Genomic DNA, 21,917 nt, shown 5'->3' on the forward strand with positions numbered 1-21,917 from the left:
GTGAAAACACAAGAAGGGAAATTGAGGTTTTAGGATTCGTATATTGTTTTAAAAAAGTAGTAAAATTTACCACGGTGTATTAAAATAGAGGTTGTTTTGGTATCAGATTATCTTCCCCCAAATCTGGAGCATATTTCCAAACCTTTAAATGGCAGACTTGTTCGCGGAAAACCAATTTTATTGAAAAAACATCATGGTTTTTATAAGAAATTTTGACGTTTTTAATCATTATTTTGAAAATGTTCCATCTTCTCAACATCCGAACCGTCGTGGTTGTCTGTGTCATTTTCTATCTTATTGTGAAGAAATATGATATAACTGCGCAACTCCTATTGATATTCTGAGATGTTTCAAATATCTGTCAATTTAAACCCTTTAACGCTGTTATTTCGGTGCCCGCGGAATAATTTATAGGTTTTCTGTGATGAAAACCTGGCAACCCTGTTCGCTGTAGTGTCAAATTTTTGTGTGCTCTGTGCATTTTTTAAAAAAATTCAATTTTTAATTAAATTAGCGTGTATACGTTATTAAAAGTTTATTAAAATTATTAAATAACTTATTGTCTAAATATTGTGCTAATTGGTGAAGTGTTATTAATTACATTTGTGCTGATAAGCTGCTTTTTTGTGTTGAATTTGTCTAATTGGCTATTTCGTTTTGTGCATATATTCTGTTACATTAGCTTATTGTGTTGTTGTAACAGCTTGGTTATCATATCAAAACAGAGTTGCCAAAGATTGCTTTTTTTAATTAAAGGATTAAGAAATTCAGCTACAAAATCTCCAAAAAATTTTAACTTATTAGTAAACTGAAATATAGTTAACATGGTCTGTTCATACGAAATATGTAATATTCGTGATGATAGTGAAGTTTGTGTTACATGTTGGTTTTGTTTAGATCAATGGCATTGTAAGTGTGCTCGTATGAGAGTAATAGTTACTGACATAATTAAAGAAAATGATGGAATTCGTTGGTGCTGCCCCAATTGTAGAAAAATCTCTGCTGATTTTTACAATTTTGCAAAGAATCTACATTCCGAACTAGTTTCAATTAAAGGGGAACTTTCCATAATTTGTTCCCGTTTTGATAAAGTTTCAAATTTGTTTAGCAAATATCCGGATTTGGACGAATTTGCATCGTCACCATCGGTTATCGGGCAGAAACGCAAAAGGTCGACGAAAAAGAGTACAGGTAAAACTGTTTCTAGTCGTAAACCTAGTGTTTCTCGGGATACTGTAGTACAATCGGATCCAGTTAATATTTCTGATACAACTGAATCTGGTCGTACTCAGTTATACGCCAATGTTGTGATGGATAAGCCTTTGGAAGTAAGCAAGCAGTTAAAGGAGGTTGTAGCATCTCCTGAGTTAATGAGTACTGGTGGTGCTAGTCTTGAAAAGACCTCACAATCTGCTCAAGGTATTCAGGAGTTGGCAACATCCTTGCCTGTTGTCTTTTCAAGGGGCTCATCTGCCAATGTAGGCCATACCCAACAACCTGTGCAAAGATCATTATCTATGCCTCCAGCTATGAAAATGGTATTTGCGTCAAGGTTCCCTCCCGAAACGACGGCTGATGAAATTTATGATTATATAAGATCAAGTATTCAAGAAGATTACTTTCTTAAATGTTACAAGCTTCGTTCAGCATTTTCGGAAAGTAGATCTTCTTTCAGGATTGTTACTAATCAGTCAATATTTAATCAAATTATATCGAGAGAATTTTGGCCTGTAAATGCTTTTATAAAAGAATTTGTGGAAAGAAACGACAAGTAAGCACATTTGCCTCCGCGAACAGCTACAGTTTCAAAAAACTAAAAAATTCTATTTCTATATGCTATCAGAATGTAAGGGGTTTAAATACAAAATTAACTCGCTTATATACTGATAGCTTCGGTTTTAATTATGATGTAATTGTTTTATCTGAAACTTGGTTAAAAAAAGCTGTATTAAATAGTGAAGTTTTATGTCCGAAATATCAAATATTCAGAAATGATCGTGTTGCTAAAAAAGGTGGTGGAGTCCTTATTGCAGTTGACTCCTCTTATTCCACTAATTTAATTGAAATAAATAATATTCCTGATATTGAATTTTTAAGTATATCCATTGAACTAGGCAATTTTAAATTATTTATAACTTGTTCCTATATTCCTCCTTCTTCTCAACTTGACATATATAAAAAACATATATCCGCAATCAGTTCAATCGTTGGAAATATGAATGAAACCGATCGAATTTTGGTTCTGGGCGATTTTAATATGCCCTCTGTTAAATGGCTCTTATTACCAGATTCTGAAGCTCTAACACCACTAACATCCCGGGCGAATGCTAATCAAGATACATTCGAAATTGTTAGTCGATTTTGTGACCTCAATCTTCATCAAATAAACGATATACTGAATAGTTACGATAGAATCCTTGATTTAGCATTTGTAAATGTTACTCAATATTTTGAAATAATTAGAATTCCACCAATTTCTATTCCTGAAGATATTCATCATCCCTCATTATGTATAACCATGACCCATAATCATTCCTTTGGGGAAAATCAGTCCAAAGTGTTAAAAACTGTCCTTAATTATAAAAAACAGATTTTCGGAAACTCAATTCTCTTATTTCTTCTGTTAACTGGACATCGGTATGTCTTTGCAGCAGTGATATTGATCTTGATATTAAAATTAACAAATTCTATGAGATCATAAATAAATTTATGCTTGAATGTATTCCAACTATTAAAGTCACAAATTCTTATAAATTTCCATGGATTACTCCTGAGTTATCAACTATAAAAAATTCCAAAAATAAACTTTTTCGTAAATATAAAAAGTCAGGTTCTTCAATTGACTACGCCAATTATTCTGTAGCTAGGTCTAAGTATACGCTAGAATCTCGTAGATCATGTAATGAGTACCTTAACAAGATTAAAGAAAATTTTAAGTCCAATCCTAAGTCCTTCTATGACTTTGTTAATTTAAAAAGAAAAACACCTTCTAAGCCCTCTTTATTGAAATTCAATAATCAAGAATTTACTAAAAACACAGATATTGCCGAATGCTTTGCAGAATTTTTTGCTACAACTTATTCAAGTGCATCTTGCCAAATTAGAGATACATATCCTTATAAATTATCTCAGATTGATGAAATTTACATGCCTTTCTTACAATACCAAGACCAAAAGTCTGCGATGTTTAAAACCCCTTAAAAGTCCAGGTCCCGATGGAATACCTAGTTTTATTCTGAAGCATTGTTCAGTTGCATTGTCAACCCCTTTAACTCTATTGTTTAACTATTCCCTTAAATTCGGTCATTTCCCCGCAATATGGAAAAAGTCTTATATTGTACCTTTACATAAGTCAGGCAGTCTGACTAATGTATCCAATTATTGCAAAATTAAGTGCAATTCCTAAATTGTTCGAAAATTAATTACTTCTGTAATTTCCCATAAAATTCAACCCATGCTAAGTCCATATCAGCATGGTTTTCGTAGTGGTCTTTCGACCATAACAAACCTTATAGAATTCACATCGAATGTAATAAAAGGATTTGTTCGGCATAATCAAACTGACACAATATATACAGATTTCAGCAAAGCATTTGATAGGGTTAACCATAAACGACATCGAAATCGATAACTCAATCAGGCCACCCCTGTGTCACTTCATGCGGCTCCTAGAACAAACATACAGGGAGAAGGCTGGTCAGATCTGGAATAACGAACCTGGCTGCAAGGTATCAAAGGCAATCTGGCCCAACCTCTCCAAAAGGAAGACCACTTCCCTACTCTCTATGAGAAAACCGGATCTAAAACTAATGATTGGAGTTATCACGGGACACTGCAGGATAAGATCAATGACCTGCAAATGGGATAGAGATGACCCCACGGACTACTGCAGATTATGCGAAGACGAAGAAGAAACAGAGACGATTGAGCACTTATTATGCCGTTGTCCAATGCTCAGGACCAGGAGAGTTCAAACAATGGGTGAACATACGTTATCATCTCTGACAACATTCTGCCAAGCCGAGCCGACAACACTGCTTCTTCTCGCCAAGGGTCTGAAGTGGCTTCAATACGAACAAACTACAGCATCTTAATACGGCTAACCTCCTTACTCGCTCTCTCTCTCCTTACAAATAATCTCTCAATCCGTAGCACTTACTTAATCATTCTCAACTATCCTCTTACTTACTTCATTATTCCTTTTTCCTACTTCTAAACTCGATGTGCTATTATTTCTTTTCTTTTCTCCTACCCTTACTATAGGATGAACACAATGGACCATAAGGTCTCCGAGTGGAGTGGCTGTCCAACACGACAGCTGCGCGTCCTTTAACCTAACCTAACCTAACCTAGGGTTAACCATAGGCTTTTGTTGTATAAATTAGATTATATGGGCTTTAATACTAATTTAGTAAGATGGATACAGACTGCACACCCATCGTCTTCGCATGTAAAAGCGCCATTGGATGTCTTCCAAAAAAGGGCCAATGCGGTCGTCAGAGGTAAACAAACCTCGCAAGACACATCTGGAGGTGCGGGCAAATCCAGAACTAAAAGTGTTATGACGGCGACCCCAGCCGACCTGCGCGTAGCAGTCATTGACAAAGCCGACCCCGAAGGAAAGATCAGCGATGACCACTGGCTACTTGTCGAAAGTCTTCTGAGGAGAGTCGTCCTATCTGACAGCGTGGAGAAAAGTAAGACGTGCTTCGGCGGAGCGAGCCTTCATAAGGGGGTTAAAATAATTAACTGTCGGGATGAAGAGTCGAGAGATTTCCTCACCCAGACAGTCAATGGTTTTGAACCTCCTTGGGAAGGTGCCGCTCTAGCAGCTGTAACTCTGGCGGAAATCCCCTGCAGAAAAGTGGTCTCAGCCTGGGTCCCACCCCCAATAATGGAGGTGGGAGAGATTAGAAAAATACTGGGAAAACAAAATCACGGGCTACAGACGGATGACTGGCGGGTAGTCAGCTCTTTCCGAGAGCGGAATGGCTTGGTGGTAAAATTCGCTATCGACAAGGAGAGTGTCGATTACTTACGGACTTGTGAGGGGGTGCTAAACTTTGGGTCGGGATGGGTGCGCTTCCGTATTCCAAAGTAATGGCACACAAAGCTAGGTTATCAGCAATCCGAGTGGCTCAGATTAATCTGCACCACTGCAGGGCTGCTGCAGCTGAACTTTTACTCTCTCTCTCAAGATCGGAAATTGATATTGCATTAGTCCAGGAACCTTACCTGTATCAAAATAAGGTTTCTGGACTAAATGATAAAAACTATGAAATTTTTGCCTCCTCGAGTGGAAAGAAGGTAAGGTCTTGCATAGTTGCCAAAAAGAACCTAAATCTTATTTATCTACCTAATTTTAGTGATGGAGATATGACGACTGTTAGGCTGGAGTCGAGCTCGGGTAGACCACTTCTCCTTGCCGCAGTATACCTACCATTTGAAGACCCTGAACCTCCTAGTCGAGGTGTGCGAACCCTGATGGCGGAACTACCGAGCGCTTGTAATCTGTTTATGCGTTGCGATGCAAACGCTCATCATTTTCACTGGGGGAGCAGCAACACTAACACACGGGGTGAGTCAATATTCAACTTTATTTTAACTAATAATCTTAGAATATGCAATAGGGGGAATTCGGCCACATTCCATAATAGGGTTAGAGAGGAGGTTATAGACATAACCGTAACTAATATGGATGAATCGTATATTAGGGACTGGAGAGTATCGGAGGAGTGCTCCTTCTCTGATCACAAGACGATACTCTTTCAAGTTTCTTTTAACGGTGAACGGCAAAAACCGCATAGGAACCCCAGAAGGACTGATTGGGATAAATTTAAAACCCTAACAACTTCTCATCTCTCAGATCATCTTAATGTTTCCTCCGCTGTTGCAATTGACAACGCGGTGGAAAATGTAACCAACGTTCTTCGGAGTTGCTATGAAAATTCCTGTCCACTTACTTATCCGGGCAAGAAAAGTCAACCAATATGGTGGAATAAGGAACTCGCTAATCTCAGGAAGATTAGCAGGCGGGCCTATAACAAGGCAAACAGTACCAAATTAGGCGCTGATTGGGATTTTTATAAGGCAAGTTTTAATAAGTATAAAAGCGAGGTTAAGAAAGCTAAAAGGAATTCTTGGGTTAACTTCAGTGAGTCGGTAGAGGGAGTTAATGCCGCATCCAGATTCCGCAAGATACTCTCTAAAGATCCAAAAACTATAGGGAGCATTATGCGAAGTGACGGATCATGGACAAACTCCGGTCTTGAGACCCTGGACTTGCTGGCAAGAACCCACTTCCCCGGGTGTGAGGATGTGGATAATACCACTAAATCGTGGTGTAGATGCCCCACCCGCACAGACGAGGAAGTGGATCTTGTCAACAAGTTGATCAGTGAACCTAAGATTATATGGGCGATCAACACATTCCAGCCCTATAAATCCCCTGGTCCAGATGGGATAAACCCGGCGATGCTGCAGTATGCGTCCCAAATCCTAATCCCGATCCTAAGGGACATTTATAGAGCCTGTCTGTTGTTGTCGCACATACCTAAACCATGGAAGGAGGTAAGGGTGACCTATATCCCCAAGGCTGGTATACCCAGTCACTCCCAACCAAAGGACTATCGACCAATTAGCCTCTCTTCATTTCTGTTAAAAGTTCTGGAAAGGCTAATAGACCATGAAATCAGATCAAACCTAAATCCCAACTTATTAAGTAACGGGCAGCATGCGTATATTAAGGGCAAATCTATCGAAACGGCACTACATGACGTAGTGGGCCTCAAATTTTAAACTAGCATCATTCCTAGATATCGAAGGGGCGTTTAATAATGTCAAACTCGAGTCAATACATGATTCCCTATCCTACATGGGTATCTCCTCTCTCCTCATTGAATGGATTGATAGGATGCTGGAGAGCAGAATTATCAATTCGCATTTAGGGATGAGCTCCATCAGGAAGTCTGTCGACAGGGGTACACCCCAGGGTGGTGTACTGTCACCTCTACTATGGCTCCTGGTGATAAATGGAATATTACAAGATTTTGATAGAGTCGGTACGAAGATTGTTGCCTACGCTGATGATGTCGTCATTCTCATCAGTGGAAAATTCCCATCCACTCTGTCAGAATTAATGCAGGGGGCCCTGGTTAAACTTTCGACTTGGGCTCATCGGAACGGTCTAGGCGTAAATCCGACAAAAACGGAGATTGTCCTTTTCACCAGGAAGAGGAAGGTTGCCGAATTTACCCTTCCCGTACTAGACGGAGTTGCGTTAAGTCTTTCTCTGGAAGCCAAATACTTGGGTGTAATCCTTGACCGGCAGCTAAGATGGAAGAGGAACACTGAGGAACGGGCTAAGAAGGGTTTAATCGCACTATACTCCTGCAAGAATTCGATAGGTAAAAGTTGGGGGTTCAAGCCACACATAATATACTGGTTGTATATAACTGTAGTCTATCCAATCTTAACATATGGATGTCTTGTCTGGTGGAAAGGACTCGAAAATGGAACATACCTGGCTAAGTTAGCAGGCGTGCAGCGAGCAGCTTCACTGCTCATCACTGGAGCTGTGAGAAGTACACCGCAGGCTGCCTTAAATGCGATGCTCAACCTCCAACCACTGGACATAGCAGTACAATTCCTAGCCTCTAGGAGTGCAACGAGGCTCAACGAGATTCATGCTTGGCGTCCTTCACAACTGGGGCATGCCAGCATCCTTCAAGGAACCGATTGTCGAGTCGGATCTAAAGTTAGTGACTATATTGCACCTATCCTTAATTTCAACAGGGCGGATATTTGTATACCAGAAAGAAATGATTGGAGAAATGGTCAACCCTTCTCAGATAGGCTAGCCATTTTCACAGATGGCTCGAAAATGGAGGAGGGAACCGGTTCCGGAATTTATTGTGAAGAGCTCAGCATCCGGCATGCATATAAATTGGAAAACAACTGTAGTGTCTTCCAGGCGGAGATGTTCGCCATAGTGAAGGCTCTGGATCTGATCGGCAGCGATGAAGTGGACGCAGACAGACAAATAGTTGTCTTTGTCGATAGTCAGGCTGCTCTAAAGGCACTTACGTCATACACAATAAAGTCTGAGATCGTTAGCAAATGTAGACATCAACTTGAGAACATTCAAAATTCAATCGTATTCTGTTGGGTACCCGGACATTATAATATAGAAGGAAACGAAATCGCTGATGAACTGGCACGTACAGGCTCACAGTCCGATAGCATTCAGGCAGAAAGCCCTGTGAAACCGCCGCTGTGTCATTTTATTGGTAAGCTCACGAGCTTCTTCTCCGATAAAGCTGGTAAAATTTGGTCTAATGAACCCAAATGTAGGATAGCGAAACTAATATGGCCAACCATTTCGAGACGTAGAACTTCATCCTTACTCTCACTCAGTAAACCTGAGATCAGAATTGCTACAGGGGTGATTACCGGCCACTGTCGCGTCAGATCCAGAAGCTGTAAGTGGGATGGAACCAATGTCGATTTTTGCAGACTCTGTGAGGATGAGGAGGAGTTGGAGACAATCGAACATCTGCTATGTCGTTGTCCTATGCTTAGAAGCATGAGACGGAGACTACTGGGTGATTACGAAATCCCTACTCTTACCGGTCTCTCCTCAATAGATCCTGTGACTATTGTCAACTTTACCAGAGCCTGTAAATGGCTATGGGAAAACTATGCGGCACAACCGCAAATCTGACTCTCTCATTCTATTATGAGGTCGAACAATATACATATATATATATATATATATATATATATATATATATATATATATATATATATATATATATTAACAAAATTATTTTCCTTTCTTCCCCTTTTCCTTTATGTATCAATCTCCCTACTCTATAAACTCTTTTCTCCTGCTGGAAATCTTTCTATCTCCAATCTCTTATATATTTTCAGGATGAACACAATGGACCAAAAGGTCTCCGAGTGAAGCAGCTATGATGAATTGTAGCTGCGCATCCTTAAACCTAACCTAACCTAACCTAAGATGGATATCTTCTTATTTACAAAATAGATCACAAACAGTTTTGTTTGATGGATGTGTCTCAAAATCGATTGACGTGCCATCGGGTGTTCCGCAAGGAAGTCACCTCGGACCGGTTCTCTTTCTTTTATTTATAAATGACTTGCCAAACTCAATAATGCATTCTAGATTGCTAATGTACGCTGATGATGTCAAGCTATTCATTACTCATAAATTGGAAAAGCAAGCTGATCTTCTCCAGAGTGATTTAAATAGCCTTTTTCAATGGTGTAAAATCAACTGTATGGACTTAAACTTAAAAAAATGTAAACATATGTGTTTTTCCAGATCTTCTTCTTTAATAAGGCAATACAATATTAACGGTTCTCAATTATTAACTGTAGCATCATTCGTTGATCTTGGCCTTTTGATGGATCGAAAATTAAAATTTAATAATCATGTAATTTCTATTGTTAATAAAGCGCATGGAGTTTTAGGATTTATAAAAAGATGGGCCAAAGAATTTTCAGATCCCTATATAACAAAACAACTATTTACGTCACTTGTAAGACCTATATTAGAATATGGTTCTGTTGTATGGGACCCTCAATACGCAATGTATTCTGATAAAATTGAATCAGTGCAGAAACAATTTTTGCTTTTTGCACTGAGAGGTTTACATTGGAATAGCGATTTTGTCTTGCCTTCATATACAAGCAGGTTAAAATTAATTCGATTACCTACATTAAAAAGTAGACGCACAATGTTAAACACTATGATGGTGCATAAAATTTTAATGGGTAATATTCCCTCGGATTTCTTAATATCATCTATTAGAATAAATGTTCCTTGTAGAACAATTAGAAACTATCAACCCTTATTTAGAGATTTCCACCGCACGAATTACTCTATGGGAGATCCTATTAACAAAATGTGTGTAGATTTTAATTCCATGTATTGTAATGTAGACTTTGGCATGAGCCTTGACCTTATAAAATCTAACATAATTTTATTTTTAAATGAATAGTATATAAAAATGTATTAGTAAGTAACTAACTAGCTGATGAAGTAAATTCTGTAGCTGGTTTTCAATTTCCCTCTCATACCCCATCATGATGCGGATCATGGTGTGTACGCGATCCCTACGTAAAAGGGAGGTCGCCCCCTCGGTCGGCAGGGGTGGGAAAGTGAGGCGTGGGAACGTTGGAAAAAAAAAATTATTGGAAAGCCTTGCTTTATAGACTAAATAAAAATTCGGCTTTAATATCTCAAAAATTCGCGAAAATAAATTGACTGCTCTATCCTGATGACCAAAACTATATGCCTATTTTTCATAGTACTATCGGAAAATTGATCAGATACATAATCATTTCGCGAAGAGCTAGAAACATAATTTTTCCTGTGTTTGATACGGAACATAATAGACTTTAAATCCCCACAAGATTAGAAACGCAGAGTCATTCGCTTAGGGGTAAATAAGCTATCATTAAAAGAAAATTAGGTGTTCTATTCTACTGACGTGGAGTGTATATGGGATCTAAATCCATATCAGAACAGATTTTGATATAATTTTTCACATTTATTTGTAGACCAAGTTCCGTCACATAGTCCAAATTTCATCAAAATTGGACATATATAGCTGTTTCGTGCATCAAATACTTATATCGGTCGAAGATATATATGGGAGCTATATCCAAATCTGAACCGATTTCTATATAATTTATTTCTAGACTAAATTCCGTCGCACATTCCAAATTTCATTGAAATCGGACATATATAGCGTGTTTCGTGCACCAAATGGCTTAAATCGGGCGAAGATATATACGGGGGCTATATCCAAATCCGAACCGATTTTTACCAAAATAAATAGCGTTCGTCCTTTGGCCAAAAAAACTATCTTCCCCAATTTTCATTCGAATCGGACAATAAATGCGACCTGTACTTTGTTTACAAAAATACATGGACAGACGGTCAGACGGACATGCGTAAATCGACTCAGAAAGTGATTCTATGTATATCCCTAAAAGGAACTATGGGTCTATCTCGTGTCCTTTTGCATGTTACAAACTAATGCACAAAGACATAATACCCCTACCACATGGTGGTGTAGGGTATAAAAAGGTACAAGTGGCAATAACATGCATTTAGAAACTCGAAATTCGCTTTATAAAGGAAAAGTGTCAACATTTCAAAAATAGTAGACTGTTGCAGGTTCTGGAACAGAGCAATAGTTGCGGTCAAAATAATAGTAGTGTGTTATAAATATCGAAATGTGCAATTAGTCATGGTTTCACAGCTCAATAACAAATTCTGTTATTTTTCAAATATATACTTCTTTGCCATCAAACATTTTTCTGGGTTATGTTTGATACTATGCTGTTGATTTTGTTCATAGCACAGTACAGCAATAGTTTTCGTTTTTGTTTTCTTGACTGCGGCTGTTTACTATGCTGTTAAAATGTCTGCAGCACAGCATAGCAATAGCATTCGTTTTTGATGACTATGCTATGCTATGTGCTTCGCAGATTCAGAAGCACAGCATAGACGATGTGCTATGCTACTTTTATGTTCGCAGCATAGCACAGCAACAGTTTTCGTTTTTATTTTGGATGACTATGCTATGCTATGTGCTGTGAAGATTTCAGAAGCACAGCATAGACCATGAGCTGTGCTACTTTTATGTTCGCAGCATAGCACAGCAACAGTTTTCGATTTTGTTTTTGAAAACAGCACAGCATTTTTTTTTTTTTTTATTTCCTTGGCAACATTTATTTAACAATTATAAAACACATTCATATGTACATTTGAACATTGCATGTATAATTTTTTTGTTAAAAATATGCCGTTCCTACACGGAACATAGGGCGGAAACTAGTTCGTTCCAACGTTGTCTATCTTGGGCAATTCTTCGTATTTCTGGCCATGTGCCGAAGTTCTTGCTTTCTGCCTGAATTGTTCGTATCCATGTCATCTTGGGACGTCCTCTGCGCCTTGTACCCTGGGGATTCCATTCGAAGGCCATTTTATTTAGATCAGTGTCATCTTTTCTGAGTGTATGGCCTATCCATCTCCATTTTCGCCTTTTTATTTCCCTTTCTATAGGTTCTGATGACGTGAGTTGCAGAAGGTCTTCATTGGATATTATGGTCGGCCAGAAAATATTGCATATTCTTCGTAAGCATTTGTTTATAAATACCTGCAGAGCTTGATTAATGGTTTTGGTCACCTTCCAAGTTTCGCATCCGTAAAGTAGTATTGGTTTGATGCTTGTGTTGAATAGACGCAGCTTGGTACTTCTGCTGATGTTGCGGGATGACCATATTTTCCTCATGTTGTGGAAAGCAATTCTAGCTTTATTGATACGGCTTTGTACGTCAGTATCGGCGCCCCCGTCCTTCGTGATTATGCTCCCCAAATAACAGAAGCTGTCGACGTCATCCACGACAGTGGGTGTGCTGTCCACCATTACAGTCAAAGGGGAAGTGTTTTGAGTTTCTAGGCGCATGAGTTTGGTCTTTTTCATATTAATTTTGAGACCTATCGTTTTTGCATTTTGTAAAAGCTGTTCCAATTTAGCTCTGGTTCCTGCGATGGAATGACTCATGAAACAAATGTCATCAGCATAATCAAGGTCGCTTAGCTTTTCAGCACAGCATAGCAATAGCATATTTTTAGTGATTTCAGTGCTGTGCTGGTAGCAAATTCAAACACTGTTTAATAGTTCGATTTTTTCATTCACGAGTAAATACTCGATCGAATCGAATGTCGTAATTAGGCCCCTGATACATAGGCTGAGGGTATATCTCAGTCGGCAAAGCCGACTTATACTTTTTTACTTTTTTTATTTCAAAACATTTAAAATTATTTCAATCGCGAAAAATATAAAATAAATAAATTAAAAAATCATAACATGAACGAATTTATCAAAAAAGTACCTTTTGTACGTTTTCGTTCACTTACTTCCACATTTTGTTTCAACACTGACGCAACTTGCGAATGAGAATCAAAACGGACAACGCGTTTTTGAGCAGTCAAAACCTATCGTCTGAAAACGCTCTAAGTTACAGAGGCAAAGCAAAACATACAAATAGATCGCAATACAAACCGAAACTCAGTGCAATATTTACAACGCATAACGATGGTAGTTAAACTACGCTTGTTTTTAAGTAAATATTTTAAGTTTATTTTTGACGTGTTTATTGCGAACTAGGTATGCTTGTTGTTATGAATAGCCTTAAGAATTGAAACAACTCTGTGATAACCAAATATTGTGTATTTATTGTAGATCACTTATCCTGAAGATGCAATTCAAGTAATTGCGAAATATTGATATACCAATAAATAAATGATTTAAATATATCAAACATTACGACCTCGAGCTTGAATTACTTACTCCCAAAATTGAAACCAAAAAAATGTCGAAGAATCAAATAAAAAATGATATTATAATATACACATAACCATATTTTAATACCCCACACCACATGTCTTTGTGAATCAGTTTAGTAAAAGGAAACGAAATAGACCCTTAGTTAATTTTGGTGATCTGCATAGATTTACTTTCTGTGTCGATTTGGGCATGTCCGTCTCTCCGTCCGTCTTGCTATGTATTTTTGTAAACAAAGTACATGTCGCTTTATTGTCCGATTCGCCAAAAAATTGGAGATTATTTTTGATTTGGTGCACCAATTTTTTATGAAATTTGGAATGTGTGATAAAATTTAGTCTAGATAAAAGTTTGTCAAATTATATTGAAATCTGTTCAGTATAATCTCGATAATTGCTAAAACCGAACAATTAAATGAAATATACTCCCAGAGGTAGAGCACATACGTGAAAAAATAGTGAGATTATTCTACTCGATAATCCGAAAATTTTTAATTTTCATCCCTATAGTCGTCATTGCCCGTCTATGGTCCTTTCCTTACGGTTACCAATTTACTGTGCAAGACGAGTCAAATTTTCCCAAATTACAGAAAAGGCCCATCAGATTGTGAAAGTAAAGCTAGAAATACGACGTTTTTAAAATTTACATCAGGATGTGAAAAAATAGGGGGCAGGTGTGAAATTTCATATTTTTGGAAATTAAGATTCCTTGAAATCTTCGCCGTTTAGGCGTATAGTACCTTTGGACACTGTACTGACAAGATTGCGTCGAATATTTTCTTTAAAAAATAATATTTATTTATAACCTATATACAAAACGACTGTATCATAAATTAATTGCGTGTACAATAGGGTGACGACTTTTCGACTGTTTTATAAAAATTGTTTTCTTGTAGCAGGAATGAATGAACTTTTGCCTATCGTTGGCTAAAATAACGTTCATTTTTTTTTTTTATGTTAAAAAGGTCACGCGCAAACAAATTTGATATTATATTTTTTAACATTCTAAATGCATTTCCAGCAGAAATTTGTGGTTTTGCCATGTTAAAGACAGTTCCAAGATCTTTAACTTCTTTCACCATGCTATTGTGTGATTTTTCTAAGTGATGCCATATTGCACTAATCATTGGGCGTTCTTCATTTTGCTTATAATTCGTCTTGGATGGGTTTAACAATAACAAGTAGGAACGGCGTCCACCAAGAGTTGTATTGAAGTAAAACTGAACAATTAGTTTCCTTTCGTTTACGAAGAAGACTAAATACCAAATTTCAGCAAGTTCGGTAAAACACTGTGGTTAACCTTCAAAATATCGAAATCCGGAGATACTGTTTCTTGGGGGCTATATCAAAATATATAAATACATTTATAAATTTTTACAGTGTTTACAGTGTTTTATTTAACTTGCTTTGGTGTGTGTTTAGTTCAAATCTGGTAACTCATTTTTAACACGGTTGCAGTTGACCAATCGAACTAGAACTTTGCACACTTTTAAGATTTGGATGACAATACACGAATATGAAATCAAAACCAATATTGGTCCATTTTTACACTGTTTTACAGTGTTTTATCTAATTTGCTTTTCAAATCTGGTAAGTAATTTTTCACACAGTTGCAGTTGACCAATCGAACTTAGAATTTGCACACATTTCAGATTTGGATGACAATACATGAATATGAAATCAAAACAAATATTGGTCCATTCTTACAGTGTTTTTACGGTGTTTATCTTAACCCACTTTTCAAATCTGGTAACTGATTTTTAAAACGGTTGCAGTTCACCAATCGAAATAAAACTTTGCACACTTTTCAGATTTAGATGACAATACGTGAATATGAAACCAAAATCAATATGGGTACATTTTTTCCTATAGTCCCCATATAACGATACCACCCGATTTCCGGTATTTTGCTTTTCAAATCTGGTAGCTCATTTTTCACACAGTTGCAGTTGACCAATCGAACTAAAACTTTGCAAACTTTTCAGATTTGGATGACAATACATGAATATGAAATCAAAACCAATATTGGTCCATTTTTACAGTGTTGTACAGTGTTCAATTTTACATGCTTTTCAAATCTGGTAACTTATTTTTAACACAGTTGCAGTTCACCAATCGACCTGAAACTATGAACACTTTTCAGATTTGGATGACAATACATGAATATGAAACCAAAACCAATATGGGTCCATTTTTTCCTATAGCCCCCATATAACGATACCACCCGATTTCCGGTATTTTGCTTTTCAAATCTGGTAGCTCATTTTTCACACAGTTGCAGTTGACCAATCGAACTAAAACTTTGCAAACTTTTCAGATTTGGATGACAATACATGAATATGAAATAAAAACCAATATTGGTTAATTTTTACACTGTTTTACAGTTTTTTATCTAATTTGCTTTTCAAATCTGGTAACTCATTTTTCACACAGTTGCAGTTCACCAATCGACCTGAAACTATGAACACTTTTCAGATTTGGATGACAATACATGAATATGAAACCAAAACCAATATTGGTCCATTTTTACAGTGTTGTACAGTGATCAATTTTAGATGCTTTTCAAATTTTGTAACTCATTTTTAACACAGTTGTAGTTCACCAATCGAACTGAAACTTTGAACACTTTTCAGATTTGGATGACAATACATGAATATGAAACCAAAACCAATATGGATCCATTTTTTCCTGAAGCTCCCATCCAGACGTACCACTCGATTTAAGGTATTTTATCGTCATTTTAAGCCCGTATTGGCTGTTTTTGACAACTAGGGTTTCCAATGGTACAGAAACGTAACCATTTGAAATAATGGACATAGGTCCAGGTTTTGGTATAGCTCCCATATAGCGGTACCGCCCGATTTCAAGTGTTTTAAGGATTTTATCTTCATTTTTATACCGAATTGCGTGTAACTTGGCATTTGGAGATCCCAGTGGTACAGAAATTTCTCCACCAAAAATTGTGACATAGGTCCAGGTGTTCGTATAGCCCCCATATTACGGCTCCACCCGATTTCAAGTGTGTTTTGTCTTAATTTTTGGGCCGAAATGGCTGTAACTTTGATTTCGAGTTCCCAACTTCTCCACCAAAAATTGTGGACATAGGTCCAGGTTTTTATATAGCCCCTATAAATGGTACCACCCAATTTCAAGCATTTTAAAGTTTGTATCTACATTTTCGGCCTAAATTGGTTATGTGGCATTGAGTCGTGTAAGATCGCTGGATGGATTAAGAATAGAAGAACTGGATTGCTCAAAACTAACAGGAAAGAAGCCATGCTAACGAAGCGTTAACTGAAATCAATAGGATGAGAAACTACCAACCTAAATAATTTTTTACTAACATTATTATACATTTAATTAATAAATGTAATTCCATCATTAAATATCATTTATAATCTCAAGTATATACAAATAAAATTGAAAATTTTAAAAATGTATTTACAAAAAAAACTAAAAATAATTATAAAATTAATAAGTTTCAGTGTTCTATTTTTAAATGCACTAAAAACTAGAAAATAAGTATATAATTAAAAAAAAATAAGTAACAGTGTTTTATTTATAAATGCACTTAAAAGTAGAAAATAATTTTTCATGATGGAATCTCTCAAATAAAACGCTTGCATTTGAATTAAAAATTGTGACAATATTGAACGGCAAGCGTTTTATTTGAGAGATTCCATCATGAAAAATTATTTTCTACTTTTAAGTGCATTTATAAATAAAACACTGTTACTTAATTTTTTTTAATTATATACTTATTAAATATGTATAGTGAAAAGTAAGAATGTATAGGTGAAAATGGTTTGTAACTTGCCAGTACGTCTGTGTGTAAACGCCTAGTCAGAATTACGAAAATCGGAAGGTACCGTTCTATGGGGGCTATATCAAAACGTGGACCTATACCGACGAATTTCATCCAGAAAGGCTTTTACCTCCAACAAAGACTTAGCACCAAATTTCAGCTATTTCGGTGGGATGCTGTGGCCACAACCTTCAAAATACCGAAAAACGGGAGGTACTGTTCTATGGGGGCTATATGAAGTTTCTGGGAGAAAGTTGTATACCCCCAAGACTAAGCACCAAATTTCAGTTTGAAAGCGTGTGATAATGAGGATAAAACCTTTAAAATATAAGCTTTTTGCCCACAGAGGACAAAAATTACCAATTGCAATAGGAACACAGGTGCCTTCCCCGATGTAATTTTTGAAATGCTGAACTCCTATTTTACTGCAACTACTGACTTACTACTGACATATTAGCTCTCCAATACCACTAGTGACTTTCGAATGATACGTTCATACAAAATGTCTATAGGAAATTACATGAATTGTCTACAATTTGTCATTAGTACTGTTGAGAATGCCAGTAGTATGTCAGTATAGATTCACTATTGACATTTCCCAAAGGGTTTATACTGATAATTTTCTGCGTGGAGGTTTTCTACCCATTGAGATTCCAAAATCCCAGTTTACATCCACTTCAGAAGGGAAATGCTGCAACACTCTTTAAAAGAGATCGTCGTTGTTGTTTCTATGCTCTGACTAAACACAATACCATGACTAAATACCAAATTTGAGCCATTTCAGTGGAACATTGAGGCTTAACCTTCAATGTAACGAAAATAAGGAGGTACAGTCTTATGGGGGCTATATGAAAACTCATAATTATTTGGAGACCATCCCCAACCATGGCAACAGAAAAACGATAGCTGCCAAGTTAACCACGAGTGGTTTTAGCCCAGATAAGATCCGGACGATGCAACCGACCAGCTAACCCCACTTATCTGTCTCCTGATTCTTTATGGACGCAACCAGTCCAAGTTGCAGTATTTTCAATTCTGGATATAGAGGAACCAGAATCTGATAACTAAAAATATATACGAACATATTTGCGTCTACATTTTTTACGAGCGTTCCTAAGCCTCACTTTCCCACACCTGCCAAATTTTGAATTTCTTCTAAGTAGCTGGCCTACGGCCGGATATTTAAGAATTTCTACTATGGGCAGGTGGAAATATCGGCTACGCGAACGAAATGTTCTTTGAAGTTGTGATTTTTTTCTAAATAACCGGCCTTCGGTCGGGGATTTGAGACATTCTCCTATGGACAGGTGGAAATCTCCGCTAAGCGCACAAAATGCTCTTTCAAATTGTAATTTTTTTCTCAAAATAGCCGGCCATCGAACGGGATTTAAAACTGTCTCCTAGGACAGTTGCCGGTTACGGAAAAAATGCTCATTTAAATTGTGATTTTTCTCTAAAGGGCCTTTGTGGAACTGTGGTATTGCCATATTTCGGGAAGCATACATTTCCACAACAAAGAAATAAATCCTTGGAATTGGTATGAAAAGCACTATCTGTAGTAAATTTTTCTGCAGAGGGTCGGCAAAGAAAGCCATGATATTTATATTCAAACAAACATAAATGCGTTGCTACAACAACAACAACAATGATATTTATATTGGCGTGATCCGTACTGCAAGACCCTTTGCCGCTATTATTCTTTAGATCGATCCGAATCCAATTTAAACAATGAAATTGGTTCTCTTATGCCACTATTATTAATCTAAGATTTAATTTTGCAGAATAAAAACTCACCTTGGAAAGGCATCAAAAAACCATGTCCTTTTAGTGTTTCTAAAAACTACTCGAAGGCCCGACATTAAGGGAGAATGGAGTATTACAGCTCCCACTTCATGCCGCGTTGCCAAATCTACAGTAGGCACCGTTCCAATGCTTTGTCCATACAGAATAATAGATTCAGGGTTGATATTAAATCTGCACATGCACAAATGTTTTAAATTTACACGAATGCAATCTTTTAAAGAATTTACCTTGTTCTCATGGATTGCCACGCTGCTTCTATGTCAGCGTACAGGTTTTTTTCTGACGGTTTACCACCGCTCATCCCATAACCGGAGTAATCATAACCAAATATATTACAATTTAATTGCGAACCTAGTGATATGTAAAAACTGCTCATCTGTCCTAAATCAACTGCATTACCATGTGAAAATAGCAATGTGTATTTTGCATTTTTGCTGCAACGAACATATATACATGTAATGAGATTACCACGAGAGGTTCGTGTAAAAAATGCTTCCACTTTGGACTTATCTCTTTCCGAATATTGCCACTCCGCGCGGTCAAAAAATTGGATATTATACTTTGTGTTATTGTCATCAGCAGGGGTTAATTTATAGGTTGGATCAGGAGGTTGGAATGCTAATTTAGCTGCGATTGGTCCAGGACAAGGCGGACAGCAAAACATGCAACAGAGCTCACTTATACTGGACATGGCTTTGTATAAGAACTGAAATATGTGAATTTTGTTAAAGTAGCATAAATTATTTTTCATTAAATCAAAATTACTTACGTATTTACTAGGACAAAGTATATTTTTAAATGTTTATAATATTGATATCACGTCTAGGAATCACTAAATTCGCTTTTTCTAGTTGTTGTTTACTTCACCCAAACCCTTCCACAACAACGTTTAGAATGTATTTTAATAGTGTTATAAAGAATATAACTTTTGGGAGGATTGTCAGTGCAAAAATGAAACATTTCGTTTAATACATGGCGGATTACATAGATGTCGCAATGGTTATTTCAACAATCAAAACAATGTAAGCAAGTCCCGGTTCACACTAGAGTAATTTCAATGCAAGTTTACATAAAATTAAAAGAAAATGTAAAATAAAACAGTTCATGGTATAAGTAAAGAGGTAGATTTAAATGAAAAAAATCTATAGAACCCTTGTCTTTCCTGAATTCCTAAAACTTCAAAATTAAGCAACAAGTGGGTTTGTTTACAATGCATTTTTTGAGCATTTTATAAAAAACGCGAAAAATGAATGAAGTGTTAAGTTTTCTTTACATAATCGAGTTGTGAATATGATAAAATTATTGTTTCAATGCAAATCTGACGAATTTCTTCCATACAAATGGTCTAAAAACAATATTCAAAATCATTGAATTCTATGGTTTTTTAAAATTGTTTGTCATATTATTCAAACACCACACACACATACACAGTTTGTTTATATTGTTTTGAAGTTTTAGGAATACTCGAATGAAAAAATTTAAATTGACATAAAGCTTTGGCTAACCTTTCTTATTAAACCATGAAACAGTTTGTTTGTCTCATACGAATATTGCGACAAAGCAAAATGGACAAACACATTAAACCGTGTACATGAGCTTTTGAAATTATGCGTTTTTCCTAAAAAAGCTAAAGTTCATATCAAACTTATGGTGAAATTACTCTAGTGTGGACCGGGAACAATGTCTACTCTTTTTTTTTTTTTTGAATTTAAGAGCTAGAAAACTCCTTGGCCCACTTTTCATAGGTGTTAACGGTGGTTGTAAGCCATAGCGAAACCCAATGTCTACTCTTTAGGAATGTTTACACAAACGCACACTGGTTGAAACCACTGATCTAGCTGCGCGAAAGTCCAAATATTAAACTATAAAATTGCGAAATATAGCGAAATATTCTCTCAGTTATATACTATCAAATACAAGAAATTTTGCTGCATCAGATTTTAAAAAATTTGTTGCTAAAAAATTGTCTTCATATTTGATAGCGGAGGGTGTGACTTATGTTTCGTTTACATTCGGCGTCTTTTCGTGATTTCGCGCGGAATCAAGCAAAAATTATCATGATTTCGCATACAAAAATGAAATCATCTCATTTCGTGATTTCAGCGAAATCAACATCGAAATCGCAGTACACATGAAATACAACCCTGTTATTGCCTGAAAAAGTACCAAAAGTTGCAACACTTTTCACGTATTACAATAAACAAGGTAGATGGTCAATTGATGCAACAAAAAAATTTTAGTATCACAATTTGTAAACAATGTGAAAAAAATATCAAATTACTTTGTCACAAGGCTATTTTTCAGTGTGTTATTGTACTTTTTTAATGGTAATGTTAGAAAAAAGAGCGAATTGTCAAAAATTGATTCCCCATACAAATTTCTTAAAAAATAATAATTACGGAAATTGCAAAAACTGCAGCAAATCAACGTATCAACTATCGTATTCAGATGATAATGAACATGGTACAATCATTAAAAGGTAGGGCACAGCAAACATCTGATTACAATTTTTTCCTAAGGTCCTCCTATTGTGTCAAAACAGTTTTGACAAAGTTGACAAACGGCAAAATAAATTTATTCAAAATCAAATTGTATACATACAAAAACAAATATAGAAGATTTACAATTTTGAAAACAGAAATGACTTCAACATTGTCGATGTGTGCGTGCATTAAACAATGGGGCCAGAGGAGTGGAATATGCTGTGGCTATGTGTTGTGATTGCAGCTTACCGATGTCCAGCTTCCGTGTTGTGCCTGTTCGTAATAATATGGTGATCCGAGTCCATGTTAGCTCCTCGTAACGATGAATGTCGAGATGCTTAAATCTGGTATTGCTAACTGCCATGTTTTTGTCGCTGATTCCTTTGGCAGAAGTTTCACTGGGAAGACTGAATTTTCGGACTGTTGAACCAAAGTTATTCTC

At 36.5% G+C, this 21,917-nt stretch overlaps 1 protein-coding gene across 2 annotated transcripts in view; it reads right to left on the reverse strand.

Moving 5' to 3' along the window:
• LOC141386963 (alpha/beta hydrolase domain-containing protein 17B) overlaps positions 1–20,011 on the reverse strand; it is a 388,243-nt gene extending 368,232 nt beyond the window's left edge. Inside the window, exons 1-3 of one of the 2 annotated variants that reach the window (XM_073955887.1) lie at positions 19,762–20,001; positions 19,220–19,698; positions 18,984–19,163 (exon numbers count right to left, since the gene is read on the reverse strand). In XM_073955887.1, the coding sequence (XP_073811988.1) occupies positions 18,984–19,163; positions 19,220–19,683 (644 nt within the window). In that variant the 5' untranslated portion in view covers positions 19,684–19,698; positions 19,762–20,001. Of the gene's footprint in view, positions 1–18,983; positions 19,164–19,219; positions 19,699–19,761 lie in introns of both variants that reach the window. The other variant, XM_073955895.1, reaches the window with a different exon arrangement.
• Positions 20,012–21,917: the final 1,906 nt, after the last annotated feature.

Source organism: Musca autumnalis, unplaced genomic scaffold, assembly GCF_047663935.1.
Source record: "Musca autumnalis isolate F117 unplaced genomic scaffold, ASM4766393v1 scaffold_1, whole genome shotgun sequence".
Lineage (NCBI taxonomy): Eukaryota > Metazoa > Arthropoda > Insecta > Diptera > Muscidae > Musca > Musca autumnalis.